At 41.7% G+C, this 15,230-nt stretch overlaps 1 protein-coding gene across 4 annotated transcripts in view; it reads right to left on the bottom strand.

Annotated features, from left to right (window-relative positions):
• LOC122970397 (triple functional domain protein) overlaps window positions 1–15,230 on the bottom strand; it is a 71,050-nt gene that overhangs the window by 48,248 nt on the left and 7,572 nt on the right. For all 4 annotated transcript variants that reach the window (XM_044336518.1, XM_044336520.1, XM_044336521.1 and 1 more), the window contains exon 2: window positions 4,383–4,433. In XM_044336518.1, the coding sequence (XP_044192453.1) occupies window positions 4,383–4,433 (51 nt within the window). The remainder of the gene's footprint in view (window positions 1–4,382; window positions 4,434–15,230) is intronic.

The following is a 15,230-nucleotide window of genomic DNA, read 5'->3' as shown; positions in this document are numbered from 1 at the left end:
AGTTGCCTACATACCACAAAAAGAGTGCACACATACACTTTCACGCATATAGCATCTTCCCTATCTGATTAAAGAGCAGTTACATATAGGCGTAATCTCATAATGGCTCCCCAGCAGCTGACTTGGACACATCATGTTTCTAAGCCAGCTGTTACGGGACAAGAGAAACCAGAACCGTGCACATGTGCGTCCCTGCATAGCTGCGGACTTCCCACATTCACGGCGTGTCAGAAATTCCTTGCTGAGGGATGTGTGGGAATGGCAGGAATTCCTTGAGGCTGAGGGAGTGGACAGGAATAGGGCGTCCGCGACCTGGACCCCTGCCCTACATCCTGATCTCACTTAAAAACACTCTTAAAAGCCCTGGTTAGGGAAAGAGAAAAAAAAAAAAGATCCTGGAAAGTCAGTAGCAGTGCTGATTGATACGATATAGTTTTATATGATCACATGTTGATTTTATTCATGAATGCTACGCTGTCTCACTGTGGGAATTCCTGAATGGAATTCATTTGATTTTGACACTATACTGATTTTACTCAAGTATGCATGAACATGTTTTATGTATCTCATGGTTCAAACATTGATTCAGAAGCATTTCCCTCTCTACAACGACTCTAGTGTGGGAAAAAAAAAAACTCTTCTCTAAATTGTCATGATAAAAGATATTCACTGTCATCACCTCCCAGATAGATTCATCCTGTGAAAATCCTACACTGGACCAGAATACAGCGGTGAATTGACCGTTCACAAAGTCCAGCTCCACGTAGTTACTGTTGATATTCCTAATCAAGCTTTCTATTCTAGCATAACACATTAAGCAGTTTACAATGATAACGGGAAGATTTACCACTTTAAATTCTTAGTGATGTCTGAAACAAGGGGTCCTTGATATTAGACAGTGGTAGACAAAAGCAGTCTGTTCATTTCTAGCCTGGGAATTCCAATTTTGCCAACTAAAATAACAACTGTCATTGTTGAAACCACCATCTCTGTTTGACTTTTTTATGCTTTTAGCCGACTGGTTTAAAAATGAGAAACTCGTTAATGGGTCTCAAATAATCATTTGGTGACAACATACATAACTTAACACTAAAAGACTGAGGCGAAACCTGCAGATAGTCCTAGTATTGTAATTGTAATTATGTTTCCTTCTGGTATAACACTGTTTAGCTACTTAGATTTATGCCTCTTTGTTTGTATTTTCATGCTGTAGAGAGAGAAGACGTTTAGGGTGAGGACTAACCAATGTGTTAGGTGAATGTAACACTATCTCAGATAATGAATCTGGCTGGGGTTGCTAAATCCAGTAGAACAGGACTAGCATTAAAAAAAAAACGAAACCACCATCCAAAGCTTGATAGACCTGCTGTATGATTGGTCGATCGCTGTTCGGAGGGAACGCGGAGCATAGAGCTTCTGTTCATAAATGAATGTGGAAGTGAGAGGAGCACTGAGAGAGGATTGTCATTTTCCAATCATTACAGACTTTACCATCATCCTGGGCAATTTCAAAAACATAAACTGCTGCCTTTTTGTGGTTGTGCATTAACAGGCTACACTTTCACTAAAAAGAAATTACCGGAAGGTTACAGATAACTGTGTCAATGACTTGTAGATGTGTCACTTTTGTGCCTGAGACAGAGGCTGACAGAATGAGGCTGTTAGGAGAACAACACTATGTTGTTCATCAATTTCATTCTCTTATTATGTTTCCGTCTTGATCTTTCTCTCTGCCCAATGAACTCATCTGGCTCATTTCTTGTGCTGACTCTTCTGTCGTCTCCCTTTCACACCATGAACCCTCTGTCTTCCTCTTTCTCTCCGTTACAATTGCCATTTTTGTGCTTTGCATTTTTATTCACAGCCCACAACACTGTTATTCATCTCCTCCTGTCTGAACTGCCATTAGCCCACTTTACTTTCGGGCGACTGCTCACCCGCCTTTCCCTACTAGTATAGAGCAAAGTAGGGAGTCGCCTTAAGAAACAAGAAGGGCGCATCTTATTGGCTGTTGTGATCAGACACAGCTGTGCCACTCAACAATGCACCTACTGTGGGTACAGCTGGCACTAGCTATGCCATTGTACACACACGAACAAGTGGGTACCTAGTTAACAATAAAGAAAACCTAAAATCGCACCCTATTGTTTCATCCAGGGTTTGAGTAATATGTACACATATTTTTAGCTGCCATTTCACTATCACAATCCACAAATTTTCTAATTTCTCTCCAAGAAATGTTGAAATAATATATAAATATTCAGTATTCACACCCAAATTCTAGTCTCATTGGAGTATAAAAGCTGGCACCGCATTATTAAACTCTAACACTGTCTGCTAGCAGCTCTTTAAGGCAGGTTTCACTACATTTTTACAGCCTCACACCCCTAAAATTTTTGTGTAAAATCCTCCCTGGTACCACTGGAATGATTTCACATGCAAACCATCGTATCTGAACAGCAGAGCATGGACTAAAAGATGCGATTTTTTAAAAGAGATATTTGTGTGGCACTTATTTCATGCTGCATTGAAAATCAGGCCCCGTCGATGAAAACGGGGTATCATTATCTAGAAGCACCAAGATGACAGCCTAAGCGATTAAACAGCGCAGTCTGGGAGTTTATTTCCAATCCACTCAGACTCTCCATGTCCTTCCCCATTTTCCTCTTTTTGTCCCCAAATCTGAGTTTTGGCCTGAGAGAGAGAGCAGCATCTCCCCTTCACCTCCGCCTCTTTCTGTTCTCTCCATTCGTCCAGACCTCTAATAGCAGGGTAGGCTAACCGAGCGAGAAACAGGCCAGGGTTACCCCAGCGACCCAAACACAGCGGGGAGGAGGGGAGAGGGAGGAGGAGGGATGGAGAAAAAGAAAAGACAGAGAGGGAGAGGAGAGGAGAGAGAAAAGACGGCTTGTTATTGGTGCCAAGAGTTCATTCGTCCGGGTCTTTTAATGCCACCTGATCTTATTCTGACAAACCGTGAAGAGACAGAGAAGAGCGCTTTTAGTAACATTACGTTTTATATATAAAAATATAAACAGCTGTATTTTTTCACCTCTCCCCTCAGTGCAAAACACGGTCACGCTCTCCCCTTGTCACCGACTGAGATTCAATGCAACACACAGCTGTTGACTCCTGCTGCACTTCACTGTCAACATCCTGCTGTTGTCTGCTGCAACCTTTTTTTTTCTGCTCCAACTATTCCGATCTGCAGGAATATGCCATCTGGAGGTGACACTGACACTGAACTTCATCTTGCTGAATGCAATTGATTACCGAAGAATCGTACGCATTGATCAAATCTTTCGGAATCAATATCTTTTGGAGTGGTTCTACATTTTGAACCAGAGAGACAGAGAGAAAAAAAAAGTGACTCAGTAAAGGAAATGCACAAGCCCACAACACTCCCTCCTTGCAAAAGCACTCTTCAGCACATCTGTCAAGGTCCAAAGGCATTAACATTATTACATAACAGCACTGCCCCCCCACCCCCCTCCCTTTGCAGACCACAATCCACTCGCCCAGTCAGACCAGTGGCAGAGGAGGCCAGGCCAACAGATCGAAAGACATAATCGCACTACCGCCCCCCCTGCCGCAATAAACCAGGAAGTGATAGTTGGCAAGCACCAGGAAGCTTAAGAAAAACACTGCCCTTACAGGGCAAAGCAGACAGGCCAAACAGTAGCAGTGAAGCCAAGTATTGTCTAGATATAATTGCGTTCATGTTGTTTTCATTGCCTTTTTCTGCGGGTGATGGAGCTGTCTCCATCATGGCCCCTGGGCTCTGGAGCAACCTGCCAATTCGCTGTCCTCCTTTATATCTAGGGTTTAAGGGTTTTTGATTTTTTTGGGACAGATACCAAAACTGGTAGTTTTTGACTAAAGCAGTTAACAGTCACTAGTTAGTCCCTCTTTTTCAGACTGGAACGCCTCTGAAATAGAACTTAGTCCATGAAACATTAAAAATACAAATCTGAATTCAAATGATAAAAGACAGCTGGCTGGAAGAAAGCAAAAGGAAAAGGAATGACAGGTATAGACATTGTCCATCTCAACTCTTCATGGAGAGCCTTGCTGTCGCTACGGAAACGAGCGCTAGACATGGGTAGCCAATCGTGGCGTGGGGAACATGGTGTGTGATGGCGGGAGGAGAGGGAGGAGACGGGGGGGGTGGGGGGGGGAGTCAAGGAGATGTGATAGTGAGAAATGATGGTGACGGTGGCCTGTATTTGCCACTGGGGACACTGAAATATTAATCTTGTGTGCATATGCATCTCCCACCGTCACCACGCACAAACAAAAACAGACATGAGGAGGATGGATAAACAGTTGCAGAACTGTGAATCCTTGTGTACAATTTGTTTGGATTTGTGTGTGAGTTTTACCTGCTATCTGACTCGATACATCTCCTTTTGGCTCTTTAGGGAGGGAACCATCTGTAGGCACACACAGAAAAGGAGAGAAGGAAAAAACAATATTACCAAAATAGAAAAACAACAGATTTTGCTTGATGCATCATAGTTAAAATATTTCTGACAGTCATAGGAATAATGGAGAGGGGAATGAATGAGGGAAACTTGAGAAAAAGAAGCCAATGATGACATGTTGGCCGTTTCAACAATGGGTTTGTTGTTGTCAATGAAGGTTTTGTTAAAATGCTGTCAGATTAAAGGATTATTGTGTCCAAAAAAAAAAGAGCAATTTCATGTCTGAGTTAAAATGCCTCCATGGGAGGGAATTAAAATATGCCCCACTTCTTTTCTGACATGGTGGACCAACGGCATTCAATGACAAAGCTTTGGGAATTACATGAGACCGATCGTCTGAAACCAATCAGACATCAACATCTACAAAGACAAAACTCAGCCGGGTTAACGCCTCTAGAACCAGACTGGAAATTGCTAGACGATGAACATGCTCCATTACAAAAACCCAAATGTGCCATCATGATGGATGCAAAAATCCAACGCATTGTTTTACAACAAAAAAATAAATGAAAAAATGGGAAGATGTTACTTTTGCTCCAAAACAAACAAATCTAAATGTTCAGAATGTTTTTGCAATAGTTAAAGGGGACATATCAAGCTTTTTCTGTTATTTATATACTGTTATAATGTATAATATATGATTCATCCTGCTCTTAATGCTTCTTTTGCAATGTTCCCTCTACTTCCTCCTCATGATGATCATGTCACATTGTTCATACACGCCCACAAACAGCCGTCCGTTCCACAGTTTTTGTTGCTAAGGTTGTTCCATGGCTTGTTCACATTGTCTGCTCGCATTATTTCGGATCAGATTCGGGCTCAAATGTGTACGGATGTATTTGAAAAGTTTCCATTTCAAGTAAAGAACTAGAAAAAGAAGTGAAGCCCTACTATTACTGTCTGCTAACGAGGCCTCCGAAGCAGGCGGACGTCTGCAGAGGCGAATCTTCCAAAAGCTGGCCAATCAGAATAGAGTGGACTCATTGGGAGGCAGGCCTTAAAGAGACTGGAGCTAAAAAGGCCTGTTTCAGACAGAGGCTGAACTGAGGGGCTGCATAAAAAGCCAGTATAAGATAAATAAGGAGATTTTTGAACTGTAAATCATGCAAAGATATACTAGTAGAACCCCGGAATATAAATATAAACCTGGAAATATGCATGATGGAAAACTCTCTAACATCATCTTGTTCAGTAAAGTGAAAAACAAAACGTTTTCTTAGTCACAAGAAACAGTAAAGTTTATGCAAATCAGTCTTAACTTTCAGAAATATGAGAACACATGATGCCACTGGTGTGAGAGAAAAATCGACCGCTTATCTCAAACATGTTCTCCTTCCATTATAATTATGATACCAAGGTACCACTGATTTGACAATTTTCCATGTTCTTCAACAGCATGTTCAGCTTACACTGGACCAGTGCACGCAGGAGTCATCTACTCATCACCCTATAACTCATGACCGAGGCCCACTGGTTTCACCGCCGATACAACAATCGGCCCATTGATCCAGCCTATAGCCTGTGTGTGTGAGAGGCTGCTGCTGTGACTGAGGGGAAGATACGGTCAGTGTCATGTGCTGTCGACATGTAAACAGGCTGGACTGTCGACTGGCTGACTCAGTGACACATGCTCCTTCTGTTCTGACTCAGGCTTACTGCTTCCTGTTTGAGAGGCCGCTGGTTGTATGGAACCAACCATGTGCATGTCAAGTATCTAAAAATATGATGCATATTGATTTTTCGATTTCACACGGGTCCTACACTACACGCGATGTACAAAACATACATGTGACCTGTACTGTTGGTCTTCTTGAGTTTGTGATTTGGGAGTTTGTTTTAGGTAAAAAACTGAATCTTCTACTTCTGTGAGTTCAGAAATAGGAACATGTAAACACACACTAAAAAAAGTTCAGTTAAAATGTGAAACTTCATACACTAATACAGATACAGAGGCTCAGTTGTGACACATTTAGCAGCTAACTGGCATCCTCAGACATGCGTGCAAATCAGTAGTGTTACCACACTATTTTCTTTAGTAAGAGACCGTTTGTTTGGAAAGAACTCAAAAATCTGTGTTTCTGGACTGGCATTATTTTTACAGTCCCAACACAACTACTGAACACACATATTTTGGCAGTAATAGCTGGGAGTTGCGATAAAGTGATTGCATGAGTCTTATCTACAAGACTGGAGCTTTTTTTTTTTTATTAAAGCAACAGTGAAACCTGCTCTTCAGTTTTCAGCCGACTTCGAATTAGAAAGCGATACTAAAATCCTTACTGATATGTTACTTCCCCACCCCTCTCACTCACATGCTCGCACAGAGATCCAACTTATGCTTTGTTCATGATAAGTCAGATGCCTTGTTGTGCTAAATATCACTATGTCTTGATTTAAGACTACACTGTAAATAACTTTAGTGTTAGAGTCAAGAGGTTGTGATGTGTGGTACAACGAGCTAGTGAAGCTCTGTAAATGTTATCGCTGTTATTAGTCCTTGGGGCCGTTTCTAAACAGACTACTGTGACCGTAATCTTAAGGGCCAAGACAAATGTCACCCAGTGCAACAGTGTGGCTCATGCATATGAGACAAAATACAGAATGATGATGATGATGAAAAAAAAAAAAATCACACTAGAAGTAGGGGGACTCTCTTTTAACTGAAGAGTTCAGGTCCAATACCAGAATCCGCCTTGCCGAAGTGCCCTTAAGCAAGAAACTAAACTCCCTCTAGCTTCTTATGTAACAAACAATGACCTATGACCTCTATTTCCTACAAGGACCAATATCCCTGTATCACATTAAATCACCCTGCTGTTTCTAATAGTTCTCTGCATGGTTTCCTTCTGTAGCGACTACTACCAGAGAGCTATGATTTAGCAGCATTTCGCTTCTGGCAGTTCGCATAGAACGGCACAGTACATATAAAACTACACATGAGCAAACTCACTGGCAACAACAACCGATGCCACAGGCCTCATGCACATGAGTAGAGACTCACACATGCAAACACAGCAAGGGAAAAGCAGAGCCAAAGCAGTCGAGACAAGCACAAAAAAATCTCAAGGGAATGTTCTGTAAAGCCGTGTACCTGGGAGAACTTAAAGAGAATGAATGGGAATGAAGGAGAGAGAAGGGGGAAAAAAAAAAAAAAGGAAGGCAAAAGAAAGACCAAACACCCACATACTTCGCATATTTGCAATGCCAAAGATGTCCACTTAAGCCACAGTGTGCAACAATGTAATACCAGACTACAGTAGTGGTTGCCCGCATCTTATCACTATCTAAACAATGAGACTTGTAGCTGAGCCAGAAGTCAAACATGCATGGACAAAAAGGAGATAAAATTTAATGTATGAGTGCATAAAGAGACACGGATGCACACACACACACAGTCAAGAACAGAGGCTTTTTCTGAAGAGATGTGGCCGTTGAAGTAGTCCAATCCAATCCAACCAATGACACACACACACACACACAGATATGCATTAACACAGAGCCAACTTTGTTACAGACCATAGTAGGATAAGCCAACCGCTAGTACGTCAGCTGAACTGTTTGGATACACTTAAACAGACACGCACACACACACACACCTAACGGCCGTTGAGGAAATGACAAAGCAAAAAATGCAACGGGCCCAATCCCATGAAACATCCAAAGTCTCCCCTCTCCCTGAAACATGCACACACACACACACACTTACATACAGTGAACTCACCTAGACCTCAGCTCTGTTGAACACTGGCTATACTGTATCCCAAACTGAGCTCCCTTCCACTGACAACTCACTCTTGTCCTTACACACACACACTGTTTCTGACTTCTAGTCCACATTAACACAAGACCACCCTTTCTATGGGCCCCTGCCTTCCCCTTCTCGGCAAGCACACTCATCGTTTGACTCATACACAACTAGGAAAGACCCCTTTTCATTTAAAAATACCTATTGTCTGGCTCACGCTGACTGAAACGAGAGGTGAGGCACACAAAAACAGTGAGCAATACCCAGCTGTCAAGGCTATCTTGCGGAGAGTAGCGGTAGATATCGCTGTAGGTGTTTAGCAAACATTTAAATGTCAAGGGCCATGGACAGCACATTTAACAATATATTACCTACGGGACCACCCATCTGAGAGGATTTTTTAGTGCTTGGCGCAAAAATAGGTAGGTGGTGAGAGTGAAACTGAGGATGTACGATGTCACCTTGTGAAACTCACGATCAATCAATGTGGCAGGTAATACTGACCTTAAAGTGATAATGAAAGAGTTTCATGATTTTATCTTGATCTCTTGTCTTATGCTCATTGCTGTGGTATTCATGCTCTGAACTTCGCAGAGATAACCTCTTAGTTAAACAATGGGATCGGTACTGTGACGTTTTCTGTGGATTTCTACTGAAGCCTGAGTTTCTGTGGTTTCTGCTCTTTTCTTTGTGAATTCAGCCATGACGGCCAACGCTGCTCATGCCAAACGCATGTTCTTATTAATCCCGCCTCCCACATTCATACCCTGACCTTAAAGCCCATGAAAACTTGGTCTCAAATAAGAAGTTTTTCTCCACAATATTAAATATTCATAACTAAATAAGCAACAATCCAAGTTCCAGGTTTGAAAAAAAAAAACATACGTTAGGTATTATTTATTAAGAGTTGAATACTCAACTCAGCTTATCAGGTCATCAGGACTGTGTTAGTGTGATTTAATCAGATTTGACAGCTGTGTGGCTGAATAACACTCAACATTTGAATTTGATTCAAATATTGCTAAATTCTGGTTGGCCCACAGAAGTGTGTGACATCATCTTTTTCCAACCAAGCCCCGCCCACTTCAAATCAGTGAGAAGAGCACAGATAAAACACAAATTCAAAACGCTCTCATGTAAATCAATCAAAACTGTTGAAACTCTGCATTCATGTAGGATCGTATTGCTCATAGTAAGAAGCTTATTGACAAAAATGTTTTCAGGACCTTTAATACCATCTAAGGCTAGGGATATACTCACTTTTTACCCAGACGCATAACTTAAACTTAACTAAACATGGCGACATTCTGGGAGGTTACTGAATTGGTAATAATTCAATGTGTCAATTCATGACACACTGAATTGATTATTTCTTAAAACTAGGTCACCTATGTAGTAGAAATGTGCAATTATTTTTGAAATTGGTGCCCTATGAGTAGAGAAAACTGAGAAAAATGCCACAGATTCTCCATATTGCTCTTAAGGAGGAATCCTACAACAACCAGAATGCATTGTGCGTGGCCCCATCCAATCGGCTACTGATGGTGTGTTTATGGAACGCAGGGGGCGAATACATTTCCTAGCAGAGCAGCCGGTTAGCAGAGAAAATATTATATGTCTTTACTGAGGGTTATTTTCATTTACAAACATTTTTCTTTTGCAAAGCCTCTCCGGCTGCAGCGCCTCTCTTTCGGCTGCCGCTGTTACAACTCCCGTGGTCACTTTCTCCTCCACACTCTGTTGTGCGTGATATACGGCTGCGTATCATGAAGCTAGTTTTCTTCCAAATATGCTGATATTTTCAAGTATTTAGTAGTATGATATTTTGGTGTCTGCTTTTCCCTATAACTAGCCTAACATTGTAGACGGAGTGTTTTGGGAGACCCACCTTTGACCGTCCTTGAAGGCACCACTACAGAAAATCAGAGGCGGAGACTAGAGATCTGAGCTGTAATAGCCATAGTTCTTCCTTGCCCCCAACTACATCACTGTATACGTCTACTGACAGCGCTGGTGCCCAAAGAACAACAGACTTTGCAGCTGCGCCCCAGAGACACACAGAACATTAACACTTTCTTCACACTATATCCCTAATTAGGATAGTTAGAGTCAAAGTTGAAAACTGGTGAAGTGGTCCTTTAACTGCATCTTGCGGAGAAGCAGCGTTAATTTCTCAAAACAGACCACCAACGCTCCAAGGAAAGTAAGATACCCAGGCTAGCCATCATGTGTAGGCCAGCGCTTGGTTACAACATGATTAGGCCTTACCTACACCCCGACCATCATTCACCTTTACCCACTGCCTAAACATAATCCCCTTGAGGCTTATACCTTTACCTTACAATCCTTAAAACCAGTTTCTTATTTGGTGTGAGTCACAGTGCTTGAGTCAACAACATATATGAATGAATCACTGTGAACTAGCTAGCCAGTTCTTCTTCATTCCTAACAAAGTAGAAACATTAAATACTTCATTACCTGTGCTCCAAAGTTTTGTTAACAGGAAAAGCCAGACAGGCTGAACTACAACTGTATATTAGTAATCTATGATAGATGGGAGCAGATTAAATATAAAAATATGAAATAAAGCAGTGCTCTTTAGTCCCTATTCTCAGGACTGTGATTTGTTTTATCCAACTAGGTTGTTATCTGCCCTCACCTGGCATCCCAGTTGTAAAATAGTCCATATTAGAGAGCAAAGAAAAATAAAAGCCAGGCTGTCCCCTCTAAAGATCAGGACTAAAGGCCACTGTTTTAAACTATTCCTCATTTTGCCAGGGGACCTCTGGGACCCACAAGGACCTCAGTAGTCCATGCAGCCTTTGCTTTAATACACAAAAGGCCACTGACTGTGATGTTTAAAGTGGATCAATTTCTCTCCAGAAGAAGAAGAAGAAGAAGAAGGGGGTGAGAAGTAGTCAGAGGTAGAGACAGAGACAGAATGAGAAAGTGAGAGAGATGGGGAGGGCAACAGTGAGATAGCAGTTTTGAATGCACTGGAGACCCAAAGAAAAAAAGGAGTACAATGGTCTTTCAGGACTTGTCCTAGTTTGGTACACTCTCTCTCTGTCTCTTTCTACTCTCAAAATAGGAGCAGAGACCATTCTGGCAAATCTTTCATACTGATCCTAATCAATTGCCAGCAAATTCAATTCCTTTACTGACCTCTTTCATTAACATAGGTTGGCACTCACATCTACTCTTCTCCTCTCTTCATTATCTTTCCAAGGTCTCGCTCTCCCTCAGTCTTTGAATTTCACAGCTCCTTTCTCTACCACCTGCACTGAATAGTCTCCCTTATTTCCCTCTAACAGGACAATAAAATCATTCAGTCACTCCGAGGCTTATTGTTTATGCTCCTCTTACAAGAATGCGTAAAGAAAATGGTTATCTCCACACGTGATTTCACGGCCACTTGCAACCTGCGCCCTCCCCCTCCTCCCCCCTCTAACCTACCTCCTGTCTTCTCCATCTTCTCTCCATTTTTCTCTTCGACCCCTCGACTTTTTTCCTTCTCTCGTTCCAGCTTGTTTTAAGAAAGACAGCGGCGGGGAGGCAAATTTTCCCCGAGCTCACACCAATTAGCTATCACGCCGGAGAAATTACCGAACGAGAGCGCGGCAGATGAGAGGAAAAAGTGGGACAAGCTCCTTTTTATAAACACACGGAGAGGCGAGGGGTTTGCATATGTACGTGTGTGTGTGTGTGTGTGTCTGTGTGTGTGTCTGTGTGTTTCAGTTGTTCCTAAGAGGAGAATTAAACAAGCCAAAAACTCTTTCATTTACACATCTGACAAACATCTTAATACTTCAAGTCCCTGGCTAATGGTCTAATAGACTAGATTTGAAATTATTATCATTATACAGGGCAAATCAGTGCTAGCTGAGGCCAAGTGTCACTCAAATAGCTCTCTTTTCACTTCTCATTACCTACGTTGAAACTGACTGTAAATACCTTGTTCTGCTTGCCCTGGTTCACAAGTTATATCATATTACATGAGTAGACTTCTGCTTTTTTGTTTTTGTTTATTTCTATAGGTGGGTTGGAGTTGCTTTGTATTTAATGCATTCAAATGTTGCATTGGGATCCATGCCTGAACTAAGTGGCACACAGAAACCGACCATTATTAGTGGCTCTTATCAGCTGGCCTTTGGTCTTATCTGGTCCGTATCTAGGCGGCAACCTGTGTGTCTATCTGTGATAGCACAGGCCTTTGCTGAGCTGGTTTACATAGGCTTAGTAAAGACATTACATGGGTCGGACAGACAGACATGGTAGCCATCGTTGCCGTGGTGACAGACAGCTAACTCAGCCTTGTTTTGGTGGGCATAAAAATGTAGGGTGAAGCCAGCGTTTTGAGTACAGAAAGCTGTCACAACTCAGAAATATTACTTCTGCAAGTGTAAAATGTCCACCTTTTCTGAATTACACCACTGCTTTAGCCTAAAATCACCTAGTTTGGTTCCTAGTTTGGCATAGGACTTGGTATTGAACCTTAATGGATCTACTTTTTTGGTGCCAAACAAAATGTGTCCACAACACTGAGTAGTACTAAAAGTTGGTATAAAATGCCTGGTAAGATTTATAAGCTTGTGTACTTATTCTTTAAGCAGACAGTTTCTGCTTTAAATACAAATCTTGCCAATTTCAGCCTTAATTTTATTTAGTTAACTTTGAGTATGGCTGCTTGTGTTTACATTTAAAGAAACTGGTCAGCATTTTATGAAATACGCTTAGTGGCTTTCTTGCTGAGAGTTAGATGAGAAGACAGATACCACTAATATCGGTCTGTAAAATATGAAGCTGGACACAGTTAGTTCAGGTCAGAATGAAGAGTGAAAGCAGGAGGAAATACTATAGATAGCCCGGCTCTGTCAGGTTAAAAAATACGCCTAACGACACATCTAAAGCTCTCCAATTATCATGTTTTATCTCATTTGTTTAATCCGAACAAAAACCAAACAGTAAAAACAAAAACTGATTGTGGTTTGGCTGTGGTTGGCTTATTTTTTGGCTGCTCACTTCCTGGAGCATTGTCGTCACCGTGAGTTCACCAGGCAACCAGCAGAGACTCAAGGAATTGACTGTGCCAGGCCAAGAAATAATCAAACATATAGTTCCCCATGAAAACATTATGTGTCATTTCTTCCTACTTTGGTTCTTGTATTGTTGTTGTATAATTGTATTATGTATTTCTTTCCTCTAGACAGAGCCAGGCTAGTTGTTTGCTAGCTGCTTCCAGTTACTATGCTAAACTAAGCTAATCAGCTTCATATTTAATGGACAGACAAGGGAGAGCAAAAAAAAAACAAATATTTCCCCAAAGGCGAACAATTCCTTTAACATTTGAGAAGTTTGGCTACTGTTAGATGAAAAAAGGGTTTGTAGAAAAGCATGTTAAAATTCCTAATAGGTATCAAAAATAATGGCAATTGTATTGATACAATTTACACAATGCTGCATGTGTGTGTTCAGATCAGAATATTTCAAATCCATCAGCCTACCTCCCTTACCTCCCTCTCTCCACCTCGCCGTACATGAACACACACAAACACAAACACACACACACACACTCTGAATAATCCCAGAGAATAAACACCAGATTAGATTAGGTCAGCGTGCGTAATCCAATGAACTCTCACCTCTAACATGCCTAATGATGTTAGAGCTGACAACATCGCACCGTCGCACACACAGCGACTTGTACTGCTGCCACACTGCTCTCTCACACACACACACACACACACACACACACACACACCATGTATACTGTATATTCCTGTTTCAGTAAAGAGATTTGGTGTTCAAACAGTTCTTGGCCAGTCTGCTTTCCCACACATTCCATACACTCCCTGACAGGATCTGCAATCTGCTCAGTATATCATTTATGACATATTGACTTGGTCTCAAAACACTGTATAGCCAGTTATACATTTTTGCAGCATTTTACTGTAAACACACATCTTTGGAAATCTTATTAATGACTTCATTGCCGCATAACTAGGCACAGACCCCCGATTTTATTCATCACCCTTTTCAAAATGCTCCTCAAGCTCGCCCTACCTCATTGGTAAGCTGTTGGAGGCCGCTCTTCACATTGCCATGTACGGCACATCCAGAGAAAGACAAAACTTGTTTAGAAGTGTCTGACTATCGGGGAAGTGAGTGTTGTTCCCTCTGAAACGCAATCTGCTGCTTTTTGTTCTGGTTTAGGGGTTGTGTTACCGAGGTCCGCCTAAAAGTTCACATTGACATCATACACGCTTTGGGCTACAAACAACTCCAGTGCTGCCACTCATTCTACTTCACGGCTTTTGATGGCTTCGCTCACCGTGTTCTGATTGAAAAATTACAGTGTTTAGTCTAGCCAGACATGTGTGGACCAGGTTTTCCGACCGTTTTTTTTCGCTGTGGACCCCGATCCACGAGGTCAAAACATTGTTCCCTTTTGTCTGTTACCATGGTAGTCCCCCAGAATGTTACATTTGTATCTGTAATTTCTCCATTTGCATCGATATCCTTGCATGTTGCATGGTAGAAACTCCCTTCATTTACATGGTGAAAGATAATTTCAACATCAACAGATAGCTTCCTGGTCCTATGACTGTAGTGTGCTTATCAGTTGTTAAGACCTCATATAATTTGCTCGTCTCACCTCTTTGTGATAAGTTCCAACCACTAAATCCGTTACTGCCCTTCTGTCACTGGGAGAAATTGGCTCACACGATGACATAAGTTGGACAGCACACTCTCCCCTATTAAACAAATAATAAACTGGTAACTAAGCAGGCAAATCCAGACTTTGTACACTGGGAAATGTCATTGCAATACCAAAGTAAAGTTGACCAACAGGACCGGTCTTTACAAGCCTGTGATGTGATACACAGATCAGCAGCAAAGGCCTTGAGCAAGACAACGCACTGTGCCAGCTTGGCATCAGGTTTAGCACAGAATTGTTTAACCAAAACGTATCTGTGGGTTAAACAATGGATGATCTTTCA

The sequence above is a fragment of the Thunnus albacares genome, chromosome 19 (assembly GCF_914725855.1).
Source record: "Thunnus albacares chromosome 19, fThuAlb1.1, whole genome shotgun sequence".
Classification (NCBI taxonomy): domain Eukaryota; kingdom Metazoa; phylum Chordata; class Actinopteri; order Scombriformes; family Scombridae; genus Thunnus; species Thunnus albacares.
This window is presented reverse-complemented; position numbering and strand designations above follow the sequence as displayed.